Source organism: Limanda limanda, chromosome 6, assembly GCF_963576545.1.
Source record: "Limanda limanda chromosome 6, fLimLim1.1, whole genome shotgun sequence".
NCBI classification, from domain to species: domain Eukaryota; kingdom Metazoa; phylum Chordata; class Actinopteri; order Pleuronectiformes; family Pleuronectidae; genus Limanda; species Limanda limanda.
Genome location: NC_083641.1, coordinates 11,756,588 through 11,783,327, shown reverse-complemented (window position 1 = coordinate 11,783,327; position 26,740 = coordinate 11,756,588). Strand labels below are relative to the sequence as shown.

Sequence of the window (26,740 nt, the reverse complement as noted above, 5' to 3'; positions counted from 1 at the left end):
CCAGGACATCAGATGAGGACACTAGACACTCCAAAATAGAACAGGTATTTTAACTTTGAGTTTCAAACCTGTACTTGACAGATGCCGGTGGAGATGTAACATGCTTTTCTTCCTTCTTCTAACACATCACACTGAAGTATCACACACAAGCTGCCTTGATTAACAACATCACTGGATCGAGAGCCACACTAGCCTGAACTGAAAGACAGCATCTCTACACTATGACCCCGTGGACCAGTAATCCGGCGCCCAAGTGCATCCTGTCGCACGCCCGCTTTCCCCACCGACTTCTGTCTGCGCTGCTGTTGCTCCTCCAGCCCTGGTGGGGGAGCTGTCACCCCCAGTGTTTGGACTACAAGCCTCCGTTCGAGCCCCGGCTGCCATTGGTCCTCTGCAAGGAGTACTCCAAGTTCGGATGCTGTGATGTGGAGAGAGATGGGGAGATATCGGTGAAGTTTTACAGCATAATGGAGAACTTTGACCATTCGGGCTTCGTCACCTGTGGCAAGTACATACGCAGCATGCTCTGCCAGGTAAGAGAAGTATTCAATTATATCAATCAATCAATCCCATATTCACAAGAATCAATGGGCCTCATTGGGGTTAACAAGGTGCGATTCCCCCCCCTCCAAAAAAACAACAACATCAAGCTAGGGTTAGGGTTATCATGTGTTGCTTTGACTCTGTGTTCTTTGATTTAGTAAATCCCAAATTGACACCGAGTGAATTTCACACAAAGTGTTAATGTGTCTGTGGATGTTAGGGTTAGCATGAGAAAGTTAATAAGAAACCTAAATACACATGATTGTGTATAAAATTATGTATTTACATATAAATATATATAGCAATACAATTTAGTGTGTCAACATTTTTTATATGATTAACTTAATTGGAAGATATTACTAGTATCTCTATAATAAGTAAGGTTACACAGGTTTGTGTCTCGCTCTAATGGAAACTGTGGTGAGTTTTTGACCATGAGAGAGAACCGAAGTACAGCAACGTACAAAACATGTGGTTTACGGTGAGGTTTAATGGAGAAGTTGACATCTGTTAGACAGTTACTCATGCTCGCAATGCTAATCCACCGGCTTAGCTAACGCTTCATGAGTTTTTGATGGGTTGGCTTGTAAACGTGGCTCTGTCGACTGAAATAACCTTAAAAAAAATTGCAATTAAGTAAACCTTTTCAAATTTATTGGACCATTACCCTTAAGTTTAGAGTAAATCGGAAAGTAAAATGTTCACTTAATTACTTGATTGCAAAAACAAAACGTCAAAGTGAACCATTTTATTGTCTTGAAACTGTCAAACAAAGGAGACTCACTGGCTTATGTTTCCTCATATGTGCAGTGCATACAATGAAATCTAAGCTTTGTCCCTTCAGGGGTCCTAGAAAACATGTGTTTCTTATCTTCATCTTCGCTCACACGAGTCCACAGACCCTGATAGAGAAAAACTGTATGTAGAAAGACTGTATCTCAATTTAAAAGCACATTTACTGTTGGTAAGGTTTAACTTTCGAATACATTGACAGAAATCTTTGTACTACCCTTATTTGTGGATGAAAAAGTAAACATCTATAAAAAAGAACACAAAACCGTGCAAGGAATAAACACAGAATTTTATTTTGAACAAAATGGCCCTCAGAGCGCATACAGCACCTCGGCCAAGGCCCAACAGTCCCCTTAGATTCAATCAAGCTGCAACAAACTCAACTCAATAAAGCTGTTTACCGGCATGAACTCCGGAGCATGTCCTCACAATTGGGTCCAGACTCCATAGTTTGCCTTTCACACATGAACAATACAGGACGAACTTCTCGCACTCGCACGTCATCAACACACCCATTCGCTTGCAGTGAATCCTAAAGAGGATCTTCTGCTGTTTTCTCAAACAGCTCATAAAGGCTTTCTCTGGAGCTTTTACTGGCAGAAGGGGGGGGGGGGGGCTCTTACTCTGACATTTGTGTTCTCACATACAGCCCCTCTAGATAATGTCTTTAGATACCCCATAGTTCAGTGCATGGTGGAAAGCAGCTTTAGACATCAGTTCCCTAAATGAGCCCAATTTTCTTCATCTAGCTCAATAAATTATTCTCTGGGAAAATGGTGAAATTGTTAAAAAATATCTTGCAATGGTTGAGAAAATGAAAATAAATTATTGGATCCACATTAAAATTGAATGGGTACTTTCCTGACACGTATCACATCTTTCCTACGGAGTTTGCTGACAAACAAACTGACAAACAAACAGGCACAGGAAAACAGAATCTCCTCGACGAAAGTAAAAGCTAATAGTTTCTTAGAAGACAGAGCTGTTGTTTACAATTACTCATGTTTCATTAGTCTGACAAAATAAAGTTAGATCTTGTTCTAAATTTAAGTTGCACTTTAAGTGAGATTGCAATCTTAGTAAATGATGGGAATAATGACTCTTTCTATTTCAGTATCACTGAGCTTTAGTTTCGTCTCTGAGTTTGCTAAACTAAGCCGGTCCCACTCTGTGATTGCACAATAACGTGCTGACTTTGCAGCTCAGACGCTCGCTATTTGCAAAACAAACGGACCGAGGGCCTTGCCACGAAAAACACTTTCATGTCTGCTATCAGCACCGGAACAGTGGAAGGGGAGAAAAAAAACACACTCTGCAAGTCTCACAGGGAGTTCAGAACTTCACAGGGTACGTAAAGACAGTGACAAATCCTCTGACTCCTAAAATATAGGTTTGTCTCATTGTGGTAATTATATCCTGCTGTGGTTCTTTCCAGGCAGCGCAGGCTGTGTCTTGAGTGTAATGACAGCGCTGCAGAGCACATTAGACCTTCAGCGGTTAGTCTTAGTTGGACTGAGACGCAGCCTGAGTCAAGGGCAATATAAATATGTAAGCTAAGAGAGAGAGAGAGAGAGAGAAGAGGGGGGGGGGTGTATTTGTTTAAATCATGCAGCTGTTTTAGTTAACAAACTCCTTTAGATAAACAGAAGAAACTGTGGAACATACAATTTATTCATTTCTTAAATGAGCACAATTATCTGAAAGGGTACAAACATCTTTATTTGCCCATTTTTTACGTTTTCAGTCGTACGATAAGGTGGCTGTTGTTTCTCTGAGTCATTTCTGTTTTCACTTTGTTTTGGTGTCTTTTTTTAATCTTTGTTGGAAAACAGACCCACTCTGTGGTTGTGGTCACTCCCAGGTCAATGGTCTGAGGTAAAAGAGGCCCTGGAGGTGGTCAGGTTACCCCAGTACCAGGGTACTTATCTTGGGTCAATCCAGCACACTGAGGCCCTCTGTTCCAGCAGCACTGCAGGGACTTCCTGATATCAGTGAGGAGAGGGAGAGACTAGTGTGTGTGTGTGTGTGTGTGTGTGTGTGTGTGTGTGTGTGTGTGTGTGTGCGTGTGTGTGTGTGTGTGTGCATCCCTGTGCGTGTCAGGGAGACAGGGGGGAAATTGTCATGATCCCCCAGTTTAACTGACCAAACAAACAGCCATTTCCTCCTCTTGCCGGGGGTCCAGGATATATCAAGTTCCTTCGAGAGAGAGAGCGGAAGAGGAGGTAAAAGAAGTGATATCAAAAGAGAAACATAACAGTAATGAAAGAAATAACAAATCTGGCCGAAATTAAATAGGAAGAAGGACGGACAGAAAGATGAATACATTTGAGACAAACAGGAAATTTACCTGGAGTTGTAGGTATTTCCACCATGAATATTGACCTTGTCAGGACCACTAGTCCTGATGGGAATCAAAGTCTGGTCTGAATGAGGCTAAACATTATTTCTGAGTTAAGGTGAGGGATAATGTTTTGGTCAGACTGTCCAAAATCAATTGAAGTCAAAACCATCGTTGGGAGCACATTTTGGCCGGTTAACACTTGGTTTTAGGGTAAGCGTTAGGATTAACTTTAGGTTTAGGTTAGGGGTTAAGGGTTCGGTCAATGAGTGTCTCCACAACTATAGAACGAATATGGGATTATTACTAATGTTGTGGGAACCTAAATCTGTTTGCCTTAGTCAAATGTTATGGAGACAAAAAGCAAGAACACATAACATAAAACATCGCATTTTCAGGTGAAGAAATGTTTTAAGGTTAAGGCGTTTGTGTGTGTGTGTGTGTGTATGTGTGTGTTATAACTGCAGCTTTTGCACATTCAATATTAAAATACATCCCAAATAAAACCCACCTTTGTCCGCTTCAAAAACATTCAGGGAGCACTTAGGTGAACACTGGATGAATTGTTTCCCTTACTGAATTTTCAATAAGCACTTTTAAGAAGTCTATTGTTGCAGCACTCCTGCATGAATCAGAATGTTCCGACTCTGAGGGCAGCAGAAAGTTACAGATGTTCAAGTTTACCAGCAGTATGGAACGCAGCATCAATTCCCAAACACACACACACACACACACACACACACACACACACACACGTGTGTCTCTCTATAGTTGAGGACACTCATTGACTTGCATTCCCTAACCCCTTACTCTAATCTTAACCATCACAACTAAATGCTTGACGACCTAAACCTAATTATAACCCTAACCCTAAAACCAAGTCTTAGCAAAAATGTCCTCACAATGATGGTATGGAACCAAAATTGGCCCTCATTACTAAAGATAGACATGCCCACACACACACAGCATCCAACAAGTTGCTGTTTTGGTTTATTTTTCATTTCCGGCCACAATCACATTTACACGAGTTTAGCATCCGTGTACAGTATCTCTGACTGCAGCTATGATTTACAGTGTTTTCGGTCAGGCCCTTAGTTTTACTGGAAAGTTGTGGCAAAGTTCTCTTTCCTCTATGTTTCTCTTTTGTACCCTCCTCCTTCTCCATCTCTTTCTCTTGGGGTCCAGTCAGCGTTCAAGTTCGCACATTGTCCAGTCATCTGTTTGCCACGAGTCTTTGGTCTGTCTCTCCCTCTCTGCTATAATAAACCCCAGCCATGTGGACCAGTCAGTGTGAAGAGTGAGGAAGATACATGCCAGTAATAAACACTGAAACAAAGGGCTTTATTTTCCTCTCAGGCTTGAATCTCAGTCAGCTCTGAACTGGACAACATAAACACCAAATTATAGCAGTTTGAAGTGGCAGGATTGTTCGGGAGCAGCTGTTTGCAGTTATATGCTTTTATCCTATACCCTATGATAGTAGAACCCAAAAGTAAGACTGTCTCAGAAGAATAGCTGGTGTTCCTGCGTCAGTGGCTCCAACAAGAGACAAAGTTAAGACAATGTGAACCTGGCACAATATGATTTACGGTACCAAAGTACCCCCTTTACTTTAATATGCCTCCAAAAGCTCATTTGGTGGAACATCTACATGAACAGAGAAGCAAAGAAGATAAATTACACCGTCTGCTCCAGAAGCTGCTTTCATCAACAGTCCCAGCAGCTCACACTGAACTCTGATTTAGTTTTTCCTTTTAGTGCCAAAGCTGTCTCCTAGGAAGTTTCTGATCTCTGCCCAGAAATGTGCTTTCATTTAGTTTATCAAAGATTCTTTGTGTCTGTTATAGTTTTTCTGTCTCTTTTTTGGCCATCAGAAGTATTGCTTTATTTATGTATGCAGCCGTGTGATGAAAAACGAATTACTCAAAGCATATATCAAAAACTTTTAAATTAAACATCTCATCAACAACTTATCAAGTCAATCATCTCACATGGCTCAAAAGAAAAAGGGAGATTATCCTGTGGCTTTTAACATATTTCATCAGCCACTGTCATTTAAGAGACTAACTTAAATTCAGACACAAAGTGGGTCATGTGCAATTTGAGGACACATTAAAATATCCGGACATTGATCTTAATCACAGTTCGTGCATCATTTGACCATCCAGACAGGTGGTTTTTTATATTTTTGTTTTTATGAGCAAAGAAATGATCTCATGCTGTTTGTCCTCCGGCTTCCTGGTGAAGATTGGTTGAGTCTGATCTGACGCTGAGTGAAAGAACACCAGACGACCACAGGACGGTTTGGTTGCCCTGCCTCCATGGGCCTGCTGCTGCACTATTCTGGGTGTGGACTAGTGTGGTTGTGACTTAATAACTGACTGGACCTTCGTGGGATCCATTTATACCAAGCAGCACTCAAGACAGGCCGCGCATAAGTCACGCCTGACAACTTAAAGTGAGGCGGTGAGGAGCTGCAGTAGAATGAGTACACAACTCCTGTATTTATCTGATCCATACATGTCCTTAACTACCTTATGAGATAAACATCAGCTTCAAAGAGGCTTAATAAGTATGGACGCTAAAAACTCTCCATCCCAGCAAAGTTTTATATCTACACTGGCACGGGTTTAATAGCAAAACTAGTGTTTCCTCTTAACTTTCCAAAATTTGTGTCTCTCTTCCTACACAGGAGTGTTCTCCATACGCCGCCCACCTGTTTGATGCCGAAGATGCCAACACGCCTATGCGGATGTTGCCTGGTTTGTGTGGTGACTACTGCTCCGACTACTGGCACCAGTGTCGCTACACACTCAGTCTCCTCTTGGAGGACCTGGGGAGCCCTTATCAGTTTGCAAACTTGACGGCAACGTTAGAAGAGGACCGCAGAAAGTTCTGCAACTATCTGGAGCTGAAGGACAAACAGTACTGTTATCCAAATGTGCTGACGAATGCAGGTATGGTGCTGGACGCGTGTTTTTATGTTGTTTACTAGCAGGCACACACACCTCTGGGAAAAATGAATGTCTGTACAAGTTTCCATGGCAATCCATCAGTACCAAACGGCAAGAGCAACAGACATTGCTTTCCCTTCATGCCTAAATTATATGTACAGGAGATGTGGCTGTTGTGGTCAAATTTAGACACATTAAACACAAACTTGTAGACATGTAGACAGGTGGAGAACAGGAGGTTGCAGTAATCAACCCTATGTCACAATTTAGAGGAAGTCTCCTTCAAAGGAGGTCAGACAACAAAGGCCAGGTCAGGTCTACGGAGGATTTCCATGATCTGTTTTACCAGCTGGCCCTGCTTTTACCGCTATCGCCTATAGCAACAGAGCAGCAGCTGGACAAGATGATGCCTCTTGTTTTGCCTTTTTACATGTGTACCATTTGCTGCTCAGTTGATTTGAAGCCTGATTCTTATCGAGCCAAATCCAGGCCAATAGTTTTGATCATTTGAAAAAAAAAAAAAGAAATTGTAAGTTCAAGTACAAAAATTTATTCAATGTAGTTTTTAATAAAATATTTATTTCCATTTGTCACTTTATTTATTTTGATATTTGGGGTCTTATAGTTTTCAGTTGCAGATTTAGTATTTTCAGATTGAATCACTTACAACCGATTACAACCAAGATCTACTTTCACCTTTGTGTCTTCTTTTCTCTCCCCAGAGCTAAATGCTCAACTTGGCTTGGTACGTGAAGATCCTAAAGGTTGTCTGGAGCTGTGTTTACAGGAAGTCGCCAACGGGCTGCGTAACCCCGTGGCCATGATTCATGCAGATGATGGGACTCATCGCTTCTTCGTGGCGGAGCAGCTGGGTTATGTGTGGGTGTATTTGGCCAACGGCTCCCGGATCGACCGACCTTTCCTGAACCTCACTCGGGCAGTCCTCACCTCACCTTGGGCTGGAGACGAGCGAGGATTCCTCTGCATCGCCTTGCACCCCAGGTTCAAATTTCACATTAACAGTTCCAGTTATTTTCGATGTTAATGCAGAGAACTCACCTCTGGCTTTTTGCACCTTTTACCTCAGAGGAAAAACTTTTTATGAGAGCCTGACACAGAGATTAACATTTTGCATCTTTAGGGCCCGAGCACAGACATCAAAGGTGTCTGGTGAGACCCTATTGAAATTGTAATGATTATTAGGGCCCGAGCACAGACATCAAAGGTGTCTGGTGAGACCCTATTGAAATTGTAAGGATTATTATTAGGGCCCGAGCACAGACATCAAAGGTGTCTGGTGAGACCCTATTGAAATTGTAAGGATTATTAGGGCCCGAGCACAGACATCAAAGGTGTCTGGTGAGACCCTATTGAAATTGTAAGGATTATTATTATTATTATTATTATTATTATTATTATTATTATTATTCAGGCAAATGAATTGGCTTTTTGAGGGCTTTAACATGCTCAACTTCTTACCAAAATTTGCAGAAAGTTAGAAAGTGGTGAAAATTTACATATTCTGAAGGAATTTTCAATGGGCGTCGCAAAATGGCTCAACGGTGCCCCCCGAGACAGCCCGAGACCCCCGGAAGGTGTTCCCATTGACCTATCTTCACAAAAATCGATATACAGGTGTATCATGACCAGACAAACAAAAAAGTCTCTTGGTGCAATTGGAAAAACACAACAGGAAGCCTGCTATTTTGCATTTAGTGGCCATTTTGGCCATATTCCACATTTTTTCTTTGATACACTTGTACCAGGGTTTTCATCTGATCAACTTCAAATTGAGATGAGTGTCATCACAACAAGATGGAGATAAAAACTGACTGACAGATTTTTTTTTAATCACACGGTGTGACCGTGGCGTGGTGTCAAAGTTTGATAACACGCCATTAAAACACGATGTTCTGTAACGCGGACATACATGGACCATGAATCCTTTGATTTCAGTCTTCCTAGATCAAAGGAAACTTTATGTCTTGCAAAGGTTACGTCTCTCTCTCTCAGAACTGGTTATTTTTGTTTTTTCAGACAAAAAGCATGCAACGCTTCAAAATGGATGTGCTCGGGCCCACCCAGTGCTGCTTTGCAGCCCTAAAATTTTTATTATTATTATTATTATTCAGGCAAATGAATTGGCTTTTTGAGGGCTTTAACATGCTCAATTTCTTACCAAAATTTGCAGAAAGTTAGAAAGTGGTGAAAATTTACGTATTCTGAAGGAATTTTCAATGTCTAATTTACATTGTGTTTTACTACTACTACTGTGCGCGTACACACAGGTGAGCAACCTCCCACCAGCGGACAGATAGCATCCATCTGAAAACATGTCGCATGAACCACCTGAGAAGCAGTTAAAAATATCTGCGTTTTTTAAACGCTCCCAGGTGGATGATTGTAACACTGACTCTGCTGCGAGTAGCAGCTGGAGGAGCTCTCCTGCTCCAGGTCCAATTATTATTATTATTATTATTCATTATTAATATTATTTATTATTATTATTATTATTATTATTATTCAGGCAAATGAATTGGCTTTTTGAGGGCTTTAACATGCTCAACTTCTTACCAAAATTTGCAGAAAGTCAGAAAGTGGTGAAAATTTACGTATTCTGAAGGAATTTTCAATGGGCGTCGCAAAATGGCTCAACGGTGCCCCCCGAGACCCCCGGAAGGTGTTCCCATTGACCTATCTTCACAAAAATCGATATACAGGTGTATCATGACCAAACAAACAAAAAAGTCTCTGGGTGCAATTGTAATTGTGTTTGATATTTCAATAGATTGTGGCTGCAAACAAATGTCAGTCATCCACTGTGAGCAGTGTCTTATTGTTACTTGTAAATATTGTCAGCTCTAACTTACTTTAAAATAATTCTGAATTACCACAGGTAATGTAATTGTTCTCTCCGGTTAGAATCGTAAATGTTCATTAATAAACATATATTGTCTAAAGATACAAATGTATGTAGCAGCTGATGTATTTAATTTTACAAAGTTTTGACTTAAAATGTTAAGTAAAAAGCAATATTAAACATAAATACAACCAAATACTTTGACTGGAGACAGTCCTCCAAATTTTTCATAAGAGCAAACTTCAAATTTTTGTGATATTACCAATATGTACAAATCTGTGTACTTTTACTTAATTCTTTATGATGAACTTTCAACATCAACAAAATATAGATACATAATAATCTAAACTTCTTTCAAAAAGTTTTAACCACTAAACGGATTGAAAACAAACTGCTTTGGAGGATTTAAATCTCTTTTCCTAACATTCACGCACTGAAATTAAAGACAATATATTCAGCATCCCCCAGTTCACATAATTTACTCAACTTTTAAATATTGATTAGCAAAGTGGCAGAATTTCAAACAGAGGAAGGGAACAACAGGACAAAGGAGATAAAATGATGATACAGGAGGAATGATGAACAAAATGAAGAGGGGATGTTTTTCCTAAATAAAATAATATTTGTCCATAAATCAGGGAAGAAGGAAACAAATGAAGACGTGATAATAATGGAAACAAAATCATAAAAACAAACAAGACAATGAATTTACACACAAAAGAATTTATTTTTTGTGTAAAGAAAAATCTGGACGTATGACAAAATATTTTTCTATGCCTGCGAGCATACAGCCGTACAGCATGCCAACACTCGTGCAGCTGAAATGAATAAAGAGGACAACAAAATGGCTGCCAAACAGAATGCAGTACTAGTCTTATAAATACTGCATCAATTAAATATAAAAAAAAAAAATAACTCAATGTGATATAACTCTGTGGAAACTCAAAACACAGACGGTGTCACAACAAAAACAGAATACAAACATGTAAACATACACAGAGGAACAGGGAATAACTGGAACACAAATGTAAATCAATGGCAAAAAGACAAAACAAATTACATTCAAATAACAATATTTGTAAAATATCTTTCTTTTAAAATCTAGATTTCCCAAATGCAAGTTACTCGTAAAAAGAAGTGCCCGACTTCTTTGTTCCCCCCCCCCGGGTCCTGATAAAGTTAAGTTTGAATGGTTCAAACGACGCCACTTTTGTTTCCTTCCATATAAAATCTGCTTTTATAAGCACTGGTGCATTTTGCTGTTCCACCAGACTTCCCTTGTAGACTTGCACATTTTTAAAATCTTCATTTTCCCCATTTCTATTTCTATGCACGACACAACTGCACATTTCATTATTATTATTATTATTATTCAGGCAAATGAATTGGCTTTTTGAGGGCTTTAACATGCTCAACTTCTTACCAAAATTTGCAGAAAGTTAGAAAGTGGTGAAAATTTACATATTCTGAAGGAATTTTCAATGGGCGTCGCAAAATGGCTCAACGGTGCCCCCCGAGACAGCCCGAGACCCCCGGAAGGTGTTCCCATTGACCTATCTTCACAAAAATCGATATACAGGTGTATCATGACCAGACAAACAAAAAAGTCTCTTGGTGCAATTGGAAAAACACAACAGGAAGCCTGCTATTTTGCATTTAGTGGCCATTTTGGCCATATTCCACATTTTTTCTTTGATACACTTGTACCAGGGTTTTCATCGGATCAACTTCAAATTGAGATGAGTGTCATCACGACAAGATGGAGATAAAAACTGACTGACAGATTTTTTTTTAATCACACGGTGTGACCGTGGCGTGGTGTCAAAGTTTGATTACACGCCATTAAAACACGATGTTCTGTAACGCGGACATACATGGACCATGAATCCTTTGATTTCGGTCTTCCTAGATCAAAGGAAACTTTATGTCTTGCAAAGGTTACGTCTCTCTCTCTCAGAACTGGTTATTTTTGTTTTTTCAGACAAAAAGCATGCAACGCTTCAAAATGGATGTGCTCGGGCCCACCCAGTGCTGCTTTGCAGCCCTAAAAATTTTATTTTCATTATTATTATATTTACTATTATTATATATACTGTTGTTGCTGCCATTATTACTATATACTGCTATTATATTTATTATTATTATTCATTATTATTATTATTATTATTCAGGCAAATGAATTGGCTTTTTGAGGGCTTTAATTGACATTATTATTGTTGCATTGCTGTCAAAATTCTTAATGCAATTGTAGTTATTATTATTATTATTCAGGCAAATGAATTGGCTTTTTGAGGGCTTTAACATGCTCAACTTCTTACCAAAATTAGCAGAAAGTTAGTTATTATTATTATTATTATTCAGGCAAATGAATTGGCTTTTTGAGGGCTTTAACATGCTCAACTTCTTACCAAAATTTGCAGAAAGTTAGAAAGTGGTGAAAATTTACGTATTCTGAAGGAATTTTCAATGGGCGTCGCAAAATGGCTCAACGGTGCCCCCCGAGACAGCCCGAGACCCCCGGAAGGTGTTCCCATTGACCTATCTTCACAAAAATCGATATACAGGTGTATCATGACCAGACAAACAAAAAAGTCTCTGGGTGCAATTGGAAAAACACAACAGGAAGCCTGCTATATTGCATTTAGTGGCCATTTTGGCCATATTCCACATTTTTTCTTTGATACACTTGTACCAGGGTTTTCATCGGATCAACTTCAAATTGAGATGAGTGTCATCACGACAAAATGGAGATAAAAACTGACTGACGGATTTTTTTTTAATCACACAGTGTGACCGTGGCGTGGCGTCAAAGTTTGATTACACGCCATTAAAACATGATGTTCTGTAACGCGGACATACATGGACCATGAATCCTTTGATTTCAGTCTTCCTAGATCAAAGGAAACTTTATGTCTTGCAAAGGTTACGTCTCTCTCTCTCTCAGAACTGGTTATTTTTGTTTTTTCAGACAAAAAGCATGCAACGCTTCAAAATGGATGTGCTCGGGCCCACCCAGTGCTGCTTTGCAGCCCTAAAAATGTTCTATTTTCATATATTTTAGTTCAGACTTACATTTTGTGCCACAACATTAGCAGATGCTAGTTAGGGCCCGAGCACAGACATCAAAGGTGTCTGGTGAGACCCTATTGAAATTGTAAGGATTATTATTAGGGCCCGAGCACAGACATCAAAGGTGTCTGGTGAGACCCTATTGAAATTGTAAGGATTATTAGGGCCCGAGCACAGACATCAAAGGTGTCTGGTGAGACCCTATTGAAATTGTAAGGATTATTATTATTATTATTATTCAGGCAAATGAATTGGCTTTTTGAGGGCTTTAACATGCTCAACTTCTTACCAAAATTTTCAGAAAGTTAGAAAGTGGTGAAAATTTACGTATTCTGAAGGAATTTTCAATGGGCGTCGCAAAATGGCTCAACGGTGCCCCCCGAGACAGCCCGAGACCCCCGGAAGGTGTTCCCATTGACCTATCTTCACAAAAATCGATATACAGGTGTATCATGACCAGACAAACAAAAAAGTCTCTGGGTGCAATTGGAAAAACACAACAGGAAGCCTGCTATATTGCATTTAGTGGCCATTTTGGCCATATTCCACATTTTTTCTTTGATACACTTGTACCAGGGTTTTCATCGGATCAACGTCAAATTGAGATGAGTGTCATCACGACAAGATGGAGATAAAAACTGACTGACGGATTTTTTTTTAATCACACAGTGTGACCGTGGCGTGGCGTCAAAGTTTGATTACACGCCATTAAAACATGATGTTCTGTAACGCGGACATACATGGACCATGAATCCTTTAATTTCAGTCTTCCTAGATCAAAGGAAACTTTATGTCTTGCAAAGGTTACCTCTCTCTCTCTCTCAGAACTGGTTATTTTTGTTTTTTCAGACAAAAAGCATGCAACGCTTCAAAATGGATGTGCTCGGGCCCACCCAGTGCTGCCTTGCAGCCCTAAAAATGTTATATTTTCATATATTTTAGCATATTTATTTATTATTTTTATTATTATTTTCATTCTTAATGGAATTGCGTGACAATACATATGTAATGATGTTTGAGTTAACTCAGAGTTTCCAAACCTATTCAACCGTCTAATAATCAGATCTGAAGAAACACTGGCAGGTTAATTTCGTGCCTCTCTTGACAAACCAGATGGTCAGAATCTGCTACATCTGGATGTTTCAAACCACATCAAGTAAACTGAGAGGAGTCCTGAGTTGACTCTGACATAATGAAAAATCCTGTAGGGTTTAATCTTTGTCTAGTTATTAGGGCCCGAGCACAGACATCAAAGGTGTCTGGTGAGACCCTATTGAAATTGAAAGGATTATTATTATTATTATTATTATTATTATTATTATTATTATTATTATTATTCAGGCAAATGAAATGGCTTTTTGAGGGCTTTAACATGCTCAACTTCTTACCAAAATTTGCAGAAAGTTAGAAAGTGGTGAAAATTTACATATTCTGAAGGAATTTTCAATGGGCGTCGCAAAATGGCTCAACGGTGCCCCCCGAGACCCCCCGAGACCCCCAGAAGGTGTTCCCATTGACCTATCTTCACAAAAATCGATATACAGGTGTATCATGACCAGACAAACAAAAAAGTCTCTTGGTGCAATTGGAAAAACACAACAGGAAGCCTGCTATTTTGCATTTAGTGGCCATTTTGGCCATATTCCACATTTTTTCTTTGATACACTTGTACCAGGGTTTTCATCGGATCAACTTCAAATTGAGATGAGTGTCATCACAACAAGATGGAGATAAAAACTGACTGACAGATTTTTTTTTAATCACACGGTGTGACCGTGGCGTGGTGTCAAAGTTTGATTACACGCCATTAAAACACGATGTTCTGTAACGCGGACATACATGGACCATGAATCCTTTGATTTCAGTCTTCCTAGATCAAAGGAAACTTTATGTCTTGCAAAGGTTACGTCTCTCTCTCTCTCAGAACTGGTTATTTTTGTTTTTTCAGACAAAAAGCATGCAACGCTTCAAAATGGATGTGCTCTGGCCCACCCAGTGCTGCTTTGCAGCCCTAAAATTTGTATTATTATTATTATTATTATTATTATTATTATTATTATTCAGGCAAATGAATTGGCTTTTTGAGGGCTTTAACATGCTCAATTTCTTACCAAAATTTGCAGTTATTATTATTATTCATTATTATTATTATTCAGGCAAATGAATTGGCTTTTTGAGGGCTTTAACATGCTCAACTTCTTACCAAAATTTGCAGAAAGTTAGAAAGTGGTGAAAATTTACATATTCTGAAGGAATTTTCATTCTTTCTTTAAAGTTATTTCTCTCGATGCACCAGAGTCGGATCAGTTCTCCGGCTCAAACCCAAACTCCAGGTCCTGGAATATGAAATGTTGCTTTGGATCAACAGGCAGATCCATGGAGTTTCTTCAACTTGGCTTCACGTTGACGTTCTGTTAGAAACACGTCCGAGTCTCTCCGTGTTCCACATGCTGCTGCAGTGATTGACAGTTATTCACCACATTGTGTTAATCCCGCCTGACGCTGTGTGTTACTTTTAAACACGTCCTCCGTCATTATTATTATTATTATTATTCAGGCAAATGAATTGGCTTTTTGAGGGCTTTAACATGCTCAACTTCTTACCAAAATTTGCAGAAAGTTAGAAAGTGGTGAAAATTTACGTATTCTGAAGGAATTTTCAATGGGCGTCGCAAAATGACTCAACGGTGCCCCCCGAGACAGCCCGAGACCCCCGGAAGGTGTTCCCATTGACCTATCTTCACAAAAATCGATATACAGGTGTATCATGACCAGACAAACAAAAAAGTCTCTTGGTGCAATTGGAAAAACACAACAGGAAGCCTGCTATTTTGCATTTAGTGGCCATTTTGGCCATATTCCACATTTTTTCTTTGATACACTTGTACCAGGGTTTTCATCGGATCAACTTCAAATTGAAATGAGTGTCATCAAAACAAGATGGAGATAAAAACTGACTGACGGATTTTTTTTTAATCACACGGTGTGACCGTGGCGTGGCGTCAAAGTTTGATTACACGCCATTAAAACACGATGTTCTGTAACGCGGACATACATGGACCATGAATCCTTTGATTTCAGTCTTCCTAGATCAAAGGAAACTTTATGTCTTGCAAAGGTTACGTCTCTCTCTCTCTCAGAACTGGTTATTTTTGTTTTTTCAGACAAAAAGCATGCAACGCTTCAAAATGGATGTGCTCGGGCCCACCCAGTGCTGCTTTGCAGCCCTAAAAATTTTATATTTATTATTATTATTATTATTATTATTATTATTATTATTATTATTATTATTCAGGCAAATGAAATGGCTTTTTGAGGGCTTTAACATGCTCAACTTCTTACCAAAATTTGCAGAAAGTTAGAAAGTGGTGAAAATTTACATATTCTGAAGGAATTTTCAATGGGCGTCGCAAAATGGCTCAACGGTGCCCCCCGAGACCCCCCGAGACCCCCAGAAGGTGTTCCCATTGACCTATCTTCACAAAAATCGATATACAGGTGTATCATGACCAGACAAACAAAAAAGTCTCTTGTTATTATTATTATTATTCAGGCAAATGAATTGGCTTTTTGAGGGCTTTAACATGCTCCACTTCTTACCAAAATTTGCAGAAAGTTAGAAAGTGGTGAAAATTTACATATTCTGAAGGAATTTTCAATGGGCGTCACAAAATGGCTCAACGGTGCCCCCCGAGACAGCCCGAGACCCCCGGAAGGTGTTCCCATTGACCTATCTTCACAAAAATCGATATACAGGTGTATCATGACCAGACAAACAAAAAAGTCTCTTGGTGCAATTGGAAAAACACAACAGGAAGCCTGCTATTTTGCATTTAGTGGCCATTTTGGCCATATTCCACATTTTTTCTTTGATACACTTGTACCAGGGTTTTCATCGGATCAACTTCAAATTGAGATGAGTGTCATCACAACAAGATGGAGATAAAAACTGACTGACAGATTTTTTTTTAATCACACGGTGTGACCGTGGCGTGGTGTCAAAGTTTGATAACACGCCATTAAAACACGATGTTCTGTAACGCGGACATACATGGACCATGAATCCTTTGATTTCAGTCTTCCTAGATCAAAGGAAACTTTATGTCTTGCAAAGGTTACGTCTCTCTCTCTCTCAGAACTGGTTATTTTTGTTTTTTCATTATTATTATTATTCAGACAAATGAATTGGCTTTTTGAGGGCTTTAACATGCTCAACTTCTTACCAAAATTTGCAGAAAGTTAGAAAGTGGTGAAAATTTACGTATTCTGAAGGAATTTTCAATGGGCGTCGCAAAATGGCTCAACGGTGCCCCCCGAGACCCCCGGAAGGTGTTCCCATTGACCTATCTTCACAAAAATCGATATACAGGTGTATCATGACCAGACAAACAAAAAAGTCTCTTGGTGCAATTGGAAAAACACAACAGGAAGCCTGCTATTTTGCATTTAGTGGCCATTTTGGCCATATTCCACATTTTTTCTTTGATACACTTGTACCAGGGTTTTCATCGGATCAACTTCAAATTGAGATGAGTGTCATCACAACAAGATGGAGATAAAAACTGACTGACGGATTTTTTTTTAATCACACGGTGTGACCGTGGCGTGGCGTCAAAGTTTGATTACACGCCATTAAAACACGATGTTCTGTAACGCGGACATACATGGACCATGAATCCTTTGATTTCAGTCTTCCTAGATCAAAGGAAACTTTATGTCTTGCAAAGGTTACGTCTCTCTCTCTCAGAACTGGTTATTTTTGTTTTTTCAGACAAAAAGCATGCAACGATTCAAAATGGATGTGCTCGGGCCCACCCAGTGCTGCTTTGCAGCCCTAAAAATTTTATATTATTCTTGTTACAAGTTGAATCACATTTGATACTGCTCCTGTATATATTTATTTTTATTATTATTATTATTATTCAGGCAAATGAATTGGCTTTTTGAGGGCTTTAACATGCTGAACTTCTTACCAAAATTTGCAGAAAGTTAGAAAGTCGTGAAAATTTACGTATTCTGAAGGAATTTTCATTTCTACTTAGGTTCACAACCGTCAGAAAAGCCTATGTGTATTATTCTGTGTCTGTAAAGAAGGAGGAGAGGATACGTATTAGTGAGTTCACACTGTCAACTCATGATGAAAACCAGCTGGACCACTCCTCCGAGAGGTGAGATGTTCAAACGGAAACAAAGAGACAGAAATGTTGTGTCTGTGTGAGCTGCTCTTATAGTGACCCACATGTACAGTAAATGGTTGTGTGAGTATATTCATCCACCTCTCATCTCCTCTGCTGCAGAACCATCCTTGAGGTGGTAGAGCCAGCGTCCAATCATAATGGAGGACAGCTTCTTTTTGACCATGACGGATATCTGTACATCTTCATCGGAGATGGTGGCCGAGCAGGAGACCCCTTTGGAAAGTTTGGCAATGCACAAAACAAGTAAATACAATTTAACTTATTTGCTTGAGTGAGGCTCACAAGATCAAATTCAATTTTGAGCAAACTATTGTTGCATCAAAATATGTGTCCATGCCATCTATGACGTGAGGCCAGGAAGTTTGACACCAAATTAGTTAAAATAGTATACTTCTTTCAAAGCTCTAGTTTCATATGTAATTTAAGATAATTTACCCAGATAGATTAAACACACACCTTACATTGATCTACCTCCATTTAAAGGTAAACATGCTCGAGCAAAATACCAAAGCCCAATTAGAAGCAGACAGTTCTGCCGAGAATGACTTACAGTGAATTAAATCCCACTTAAATAACGTCTTATGAAAATTATGGAGGGCTTAAATCTCAGACCTATAAATTAAATAGTTGTTTGAAGACTGGTAATCTTCCACTTGGAAAAATTCCTGTAAACCAAGGATCTACTTAGCAAGACTCGAAACCTGCTCATATAATTCATATTATTACTTCAAGGTTAAAATGATCATAAACGTATATGCTTGAAACCTGCCGAGGTTATATAGTATAATTGTTTTATTGAGGTTTTACAATTAATTCATTATTTTCACATATTTCATCAGTACATCATCATCACATTATTAAAACACTTTATTGAGAAGACCCCTTGAGTTGTATAAAATTGAATATTTTTGGAAGGGTCTATGTATTTGTATTAACTGACAGAGGTTCCCTTTAATAAACACACTTTTAAATGGCACACTTTAGTATGCCATTTAAACATCATTAAAGCTGTATGTTCATCTTCAGACTGCATTTGTTAATGTCTTAGATGTAAAATAGTTGACAAGTCAGTGAGAGGTGGCAGGATGTGTTGATGCCATGAGCGATGTATGTATAGTGTATGAAAAATTTCATTTTTTCAAAGGGACTTCAGGGCTTTTTTTTACATGTTAACATTACTCACCTCTCACCAGTCATGATTCATTTGATTCATTCTAAAGAAAGGCTAGCTGTACCTTAAGGCAACATGTTGTTCATATGTTTACATGTAAAACACCATGTTTGAGTGCTGCACGTATACATGTGGATGCAACTGTTCGTTCTCATTTGATCAACCCTCAGTGGCTTAAATGTTAATTACTGCCAAAGGAAACAAGGGTAGAGCGTGTAAATCACTTGTATTGCACTCATTGCACCATACCGTGCAAGAGTTGAACTGTGAAGTCAAATACTTTGACACTAGAAACCTCGAAACATGACACTAAAAGAGCAGCTTCATGCCAAAATAGGGTTAGGGTAAGCCTTGAATTTTGATTTGAAGTGAAATTTATGAATCTGTTTATTGAACATTCAGTATAATTCTGCTGCCGAAATCTTTTCTCCAGACAGAGATAGTTGAGATGTTGACATGCTGTATAAGCTGTTCTGGGAATGACAGAGGATACACCCTGTCTAGTCTAATATTGACACTACACAAAATGGGCCGCCACACACTGGCATGTGTAGAGGAGAGAGAGATGAGAGTGGGACTGTACTGGGGTGTATGGAGACAGGGAGGAGAGAGGTGCAACATGAATGATGGGGGAGGAGTAATTCAGACTGGAAAAAAGATTGAGAAAGGAATCATAAGAAAGAAGAAAAGGGACAAACTTAGAAAACATTGAGATAAGTGAAGGTAGAGTGGACTTCAGATGGAGAGGAGGGAATGATAAAAAAAAAAGAAGGATCAGAATCAACACAAGGTTTACCAATTTAGTTACAGGGATAAATACTAAGATGAACAAATTTTGCATTACAAATTGGAGTATGATTCAGGTCAATACCTATTTTTACCCCTCACTAACCACTTGGTCAGCTGAATCCTTCACACACTCTTATCTACTCCTGTGTTTTACAGGTCAACACTTCTTGGGAAGGTGCTGCGTGTCGATGTGGAGGATAACGACGATGGTGCTCCGTACAGCATTCCGTCAGACAACCCGTTCCTGAGGGAGATTGAAGCACGACCTGGTAAAATCCCTTAAAATATCCCTTAAATGTGGTATAATTTAGACATGTTATATCATGATTATACTCAGGTTCATAATTTTAATCTGGGTTTTTACTTAAAATGGCTTTGTTCATATAGAGCATCACTTTCCTCATATTGTCCATGTCTGCAGCTCCTATTTACAGCCTCTGTCTGAAACACATGGTTTTAGCTCCTGTCTCTTTAAGCCTCCCCTCCTGATAAAGCCCAGTCATGATTGGTTGACCCACTTCTACCACATGTAGGACGTTGGCCTCCGTTCTGTTTTTTTTTTTGTTAGGGGACGTGCAGAGCAGGGTTTTTTGTACCCCGAATTATGGGCTTTTTTTAAACTTTGGAGACATTTTACATAAACAAAATAACACACGAGAGGGAGTAAAACTGAAAAAATAACGTATGTCTCATTTAAGATGAACGTCATTAGAAACAACTACTCCTGGATTTTATTTCCAGCTTCTCTAAAGAGCTCAAATATTGAGTGACTTCACCACTTGGGCAGAGAAATACATATCTCAGGAATGAAGGTGAATGTCTTACTGAACACTGTCATTTTGAAGAAAAAGGTAGTGACGGTTCATTAATTCCATTTCTTTCCACATGTGCCCTGGTTCAGTCATTATGACAGATGTATGCTATTTGCGTCAATGTGTGAATTTCTTTGTTCAGCTCTTCCTTCCGTTCTTTGCAGAGATTTATGCCTATGGAGTGCGCAACATGTGGCGTTGCTCCATTGACCGCGGCGACCCCTTCACAGGGCGAGGCAGAGGCCGGATGTTTTGCGGTGACGTGGGCCAGAACAAATACGAGGAGGTGGATCTCATTGTTAAAGGTACAATGATTTCATTTGAAGCAGCACTTTATTATGAAGGGGGATTTTTTATTTTCAGCATGAGTCTCACTTGAAGTTATTCACTCACTAATGTTACATCAAATGGCTCTTATTATCTACTCAGCCGCTGGCATATAAAACTGTTCTCTCAAAGACCACAAAGTCACACAGGGAAGCAGACATCATAGTTTAATCTCAGTCTGCTCCCTGACAATTACAGTGGATGGGCACGAAATAAACATCCAATTACATGGTTCTTTTCCCAGACGAACAATAACTCAGTCTAAAAGTGTATTCCCAGCATTATGAAGCATTTTTTTCCTGAGTAGTTTTACTAACTTCGTCAATGTATTTTTAAAGGAGGCAACTACGGATGGAGGGCCAAAGAGGGCTTCAGCTGCTACGATCGCAAACTCTGCCAGAACTCCTCTCTGGGTGAGCTGATCTTCAGGGACTTTAGAGTGTGAAACTAAATCTGATATTTACACTGAGAATGTACGAGACATAGTATCCTGTGCAAAATTTATGCAGATGTGAGCTATGACGTGTTCTTGACTTTTGCATTTTAGGAGCTACGCTGCTGAGCACGATCTAATTGTGCAAATAAATAATATTGTAATAATATTTCTGCTCTGCGAAACCTACTGTGTCATTTTTGTCTGAATATTTGTGAGCTCAGCCACTAAAACTTTCCTTATTTTCAACCTTTATGTATCTACAGTATTATAACTATAAAACCATGTTCTTCTTATGTGATGTTCTGTGTCTGTGTAGATGACATCTTGCCGATCTTTGCCTACCCCCACAAGTTGGGAAAATCAGTGACAGGAGGATACATCTACAGAGGCTGCCAGATGCCCAACCTCAACGGACTCTACTTCTTTGGGGATTTCATGAGCGGGTAAGTGCAAGTACAATAAGTTGCACTTGTACTTTAATAGACACAGGTCTCATTTCATAGTTACACTTGACTGAATCTATATGGATGTATATATATATAATAGTGCTGATGTGGATATGTATGCATGTGTTTCTGTTTAGGCGTCTGATGTCTTTGAAGGAGAACGTCACCACCGGTGAATGGCACTACAATGAGATCTGTATGGGAACAGACCAGACCTGCAGATTCCCCAAACTCATCAACAGTTATTATAAATACATCATCTCTTTTGCGGAGGATGAGGCAGGTAATGACTATGTGTGACTGACGACTTCATATTCACGGGAAATTGTGCATAGTAAACTTTGCCATTAAATATAATGAGTAAGCACGAGTCAAAAAATGGCAGCGATGTTAACGTCTTCATTTACTAAATTGCCTTAGTTTCTGAGGAGTTCACATGTTCCAGCACAGTCAGGTTTGACGTAGGACCTGGTTTGAATTAAAGAGCAGGCGGCTGACTTAATGTAGAGTGTTGCACACATGATGCTGACTGTAGATAATGTCTTATCCTCCCTCTGAAAGTGATTTGGAGCAGATTTAAGTTGAAAAGTTAATCCAAAGGCTGTAAAGACACCTTCTCTCATTTATACACCACAGGACAAATTGTGTAACTTGTTGTGTGTCCCCTCTCCACATCTCCTCACTTATTCTCTCTCCCTCTTCCTTCATTTCACACTCCTGTCTTGTTTTGTCTTGCCAATATAATTTTCCATCTATCTTTCTCCCATCTTTCCAGGTGAGCTGTATTTCTTAGCCACAGGGTCCGCGAGTGCCACAGCCAGAGCAGGCGTCATCTATAAGATAGTGGACCCTTCCAGGTAGTTATAACTATTGGAACACTTCATCATACCTACGATGTGGGGGGCAGATGTTTAGGTTCCTCTGATCTAATTTGAAAAAGCTTTTTTATCAATTTCTTTGTCTCGTGAGAATGTGAATTCACCATAAAGGTGAATAGAAACTATATACCAACCAGGATCGAGTCATGTAGCACTTGAATAAAAATGACTACAATTACTTAAGAAGTGCTTCATAGGTTATTGTATAGGTCTTTTAATATCTTTCTTTGTTGACCACACAGACGAGCCACACCAGGAAAATGCAGCATCAAGCCTTCGCATGTCAACATTAAGGGCAAACTGATTCACTTTCACCCCAAAGAAGGTAAGAGAACATTTTTAATAAGAACTTCAATGTTAGCTAGAAACAGAACATCACATATTATTCAGATTTAATATGTACAAATGTCTTTATTTCTTCTTTGTGGTGTTTTCAGAGTTCGTAATCAACAAGAAACCAACAACGACACCTTTTCCCACCACAACCACACGAAAACCTACAACAACAACCAAAAAGTCACCAAGAAAACCCATAATAATCATAAAACCACCAATGCCAACAAGAAAAACAATAAGAAAAATGCAGCCACCGCCAACAACAGCGTCACCAAGAAAACCGACACCGCAGACTACGAGAAAAACAACAACGAGCAGGGCAACATTACCAGCAACATCAAATATAAAAGCAACAACAATAAAAACAACCTCTGCCACGACAATAAAATCAACAACCTCACCCACAGCTGTCCAGATGGCCACGGAAACAAGTCCCACCACAACTACACCCACCGGTAGGCCCACTGGTTCACCTGTGCACCAAGCCAGCCCCACCGATAACCTGACTCCTAGGTCAAGTGTTAACCCAACCACTAGGTCGACCAACATTAAACCCAGCATTAGACCAGGTCGTACCGCCAATCGAGGGCGAGCCACCAGTTTTAAACCACGTGGTTTCTTCTTCTGTGCTCTATTTTTCTTTTATACAGTATTATATTAATAGCTACATTTTACAAATCCCGGCATACTTTCAAATGTTCGATTTTTTGCAATTTTCTTTCCAGTGATCAAATCAGAGCAGTAGTACAATAATTAAAATAACAGTAGAATTAGAAAACTATTAAGTTACACAGAATTTTCGCTGGTGTCTTAGTTGCTAGAATTGTCCGTAGCTGGCTTATTGTTAGTTTAAAGAAAATATCACCATATTAAAATGATATTTTATTTGTTTGGCAGCTATGTTTACTGTAGATACACAAAGGGAGATTTTTACCCCACTTTCTGATCTGTCCATCAGTTTGATTAACTGCAGGATATATATGGCCTTTAGCATAGTGCAGCTCTGTCTATTTTATTTAAATGTCCGTAATAGTTTTAGTAGATAGGCAAGAAAAGTGAAATCTATCTAAATGTTCTGATAGCAGCTTGTAGATGATGGTGAAGATGAACCACACAGCTCTGAAGTATTATTTCCTCCATGGGGAAAAGGGAAAAACAAGGCAATAAATAAACAAGGGTAAAACAGCAAATACACTTAACTGGTAAATGATCCAGTCATATATTTATTGTAAATTATTGTTTTGCAGAGTTCTTACTTACAAACTCAAAATATTCTATTATCTAATTTCCATCCTTTCATGAGAGACTATAAATCTTTATTGACACAAACAGGTAATTTTACAATAATACATATGAGTTTTGATCAATCATAATCGTGTTCAAAATCTCAACCACTTACGTTATTAATTAATCCGTTTGCCTGTCTAGATGTAGACACGGCAATGATCCATTTGCACAAGCTAATGTCAAACTCAGGTACAGTTGAATTATCTGAAAAGGCCTAACTTTATTTCCTGCTTAGTTACTTTTCCTTGGCTGGTACAAGAGTCTAAAGCATGCAGGCTAAATGGTGCTTATCTGTGTTTCGAGTATTTGCACTATACCTAAAGTTAAATCAGGTACGTTGGCTTTATTTATTTTGAATAAATGTTTCTGCATCAGCCTAAGTTTGGACATTCATCTTTGTGTGTCTGTGTTCACGTCTTTCCTTTACCCGGAGAACAGTTCTTTAAATGGCTTTAATGATAAATAATTATTTCATAATAATTCACTGTTTTGAAAATTATTGAAGGAAAAGTTTGACCTGTTGGGGAAAATGTTTATTCGCTTTATTGCCAAGAGTTAGATGAGAAGATGAAGAAGGTTTCATTCTATTTGTCCTCTATGGTAACATAGGGTGTCATCGAGCAGCAAGTTAGCTAGCTAATCAGCTGAGCTAAGCATAAATAGTGGAAACAGGAGGAATCAGTCTCTGTAACAGGGTAACCAGTGCCCTAACCTCACCATATAATAGATTGTTCAATTTGTACAAAAAACAAGGTATTAAAGTCAATATTTGGGCTTTTACAGGAATCATGTGCCAAACCATTTATATATCTGCTTTCACACTTTTTTGCGTTAACCTTTTTGAGATGTGTATTAAAAAAAACTTTGTAGATAACAAGCTAACAGGCAGATTGTATTACCTCAGACAAGTTTTTACCTATTCTGAGTCTTTATGTTGAAAGCTAAGCTAACGGGCTGCTGGACGTTGGTCCATATTAACCGAAAGGTTTGTGTATTAAACAGAAAAATAGATGAAACACATGTTAAACTCTATATTCAAATAAAGAGGGTGATTCTGTCTCTCCCTCAGGTTATCGCACAACCGTCATGACTGCAGTCTCCTCTAGGATTGCTCAAACCCCAATCATCACCACACGTCCAACAAGGAGACATGAGAGACCGTTTCAGTATCCACCTAGTACCACATCCCAACCTTTAACCTCACCAAAGCTTCCTCCTTCTCCATCCGAAACATCCTTGAAACGATCTGAGATTGCTCTGACCTCTACGCGTTACCCTGAGCCCCCCAGAGCGTGGACCACACCTCGTCCAACGTACTGGAGCCAGAAACCCACCTTGTCTTCCTACATGCCCCAGAGACCACCAGCCAACGGCACGCTGCCTAAAGCTCAAGAGGAGCGTTGGCTCGGAGAGAAGCAGGAAAGTGCTGTGGAGGGGAACCAAGTGTATAAGAGGCCCAGAGGAAGAGGTAGAGGTCAAATCTTCAAAAGAGGAAGAGGAGGGAGAAGGCTGAGGGCTGGCTCATTGCGACTGGTGAGCACTGACGGTTTATTGGATCGAGGCAGAGTGGAGATCTTTATCCGAGGAGAGTGGGGGACAGTGTGCGATGACCTTTTCACCACCAAGTCGGGCACTGTGGTGTGTCGCCAGCTCGGCTTCACGACGGCGCTGGCAGTGATGAAGAGGGCTGCGCTGGGGGAGGCTGACAGCAGAGTCAGGATCTTTCTGGACGACGTGGAGTGTGAAGGCGAGGAGAGTTCGCTGCTGGAGTGCAAGAGATCCAGGGTTGGGAAACACAACTGTTCACATGGGGAAGATGTGGGTGTGATCTGCGGTTAGGAATGCGAGGGGGGGGGGGGGTGTAGAAAAGCATAGGAGACAGTATGTACGGTACTTTCACACACTGGAGGTGACAGGATCAGGAGGAGGCAAGCAAAGGAGAAGAAGGATTTGACCGACCTCACATTTTGAAGCATGAATGTTCCAGACCAAAAAATTCTATAAATTGTATTTTTCTATTTTCCTGGTTTCCATATCGATGTAAAAATGTTTTAGTCCTCGCCCACTGCTGAATTCTCATTTGTCCTTATGCATGGACATTAAGTTCTATCTATCGATTCCTAACTAAGAACAGAGGAGTTAGGGGTGGGTTGCATGTCCCTACCTGAGGCCTGTTGTTGGCTTGGTCCGGTCCTATCCTTTCCTTGTCCTCACTGTAAAGAACAACAATATGCAGTAACCCCATACGCTGCAGACTCTAGGTCCTGAAGGTGAAACCAATGTAAAAGTGTCTGAGGTGTGTGTCAATGTATCAAGTGGTTGCAAAAAGAAGTCTGTTTGCCTAGTTTCTTCAATATAGCACGATGTTCATTTTATAAATCAGGGTCTCATGGACAATCAGGATGCATTGGGTTGTGGGTGCGTTGTAGTTGATAGCTAGGACCGTCCAATGGGTCACAGGTGGGGGAGGGTGTGCAGTGTCCTCTCAGTCAGGCTCATCCCCA

General features: G+C 39.6%; 1 protein-coding gene across 1 annotated transcript; it reads left to right on the top strand.

Annotated features, from left to right (window-relative positions):
- The first annotated feature begins 221 nt into the window (after positions 1-221).
- Positions 222-26,075, top strand: si:ch211-136a13.1 (HHIP-like protein 1). Its single transcript, XM_061073485.1, has 14 exons — positions 222-533; positions 6,366-6,630; positions 7,350-7,629; positions 17,599-17,724; positions 17,854-17,997; positions 19,871-19,983; positions 20,691-20,831; positions 21,192-21,266; positions 21,606-21,732; positions 21,873-22,018; positions 22,511-22,592; positions 22,856-22,938; positions 23,051-23,404; positions 25,306-26,075. The coding sequence occupies exons 1-14, from the start codon at positions 222-224 to the stop codon at positions 26,073-26,075; spliced, it is 3,018 nt and encodes a 1,005-aa protein (XP_060929468.1).
- Positions 26,076-26,740: the final 665 nt, after the last annotated feature.

Bases quoted from the DNA above. Each gene is read 5' to 3' on its own strand.
- si:ch211-136a13.1 (XM_061073485.1), top strand. From the start codon at position 222: ATGACCCCGTGGACCAGTAATCCGGCGCCCAAGTGCATCCTGTCGCAC. The intron at 17,998-19,870 runs GTAAATACAATT...TGTGTTTTACAG, and splicing joins TTTGGCAATGCACAAAACAA to GTCAACACTTCTTGGGAAGG. The intron at 22,939-23,050 runs GTAAGAGAACAT...TGGTGTTTTCAG, and splicing joins TCACTTTCACCCCAAAGAAG to AGTTCGTAATCAACAAGAAA.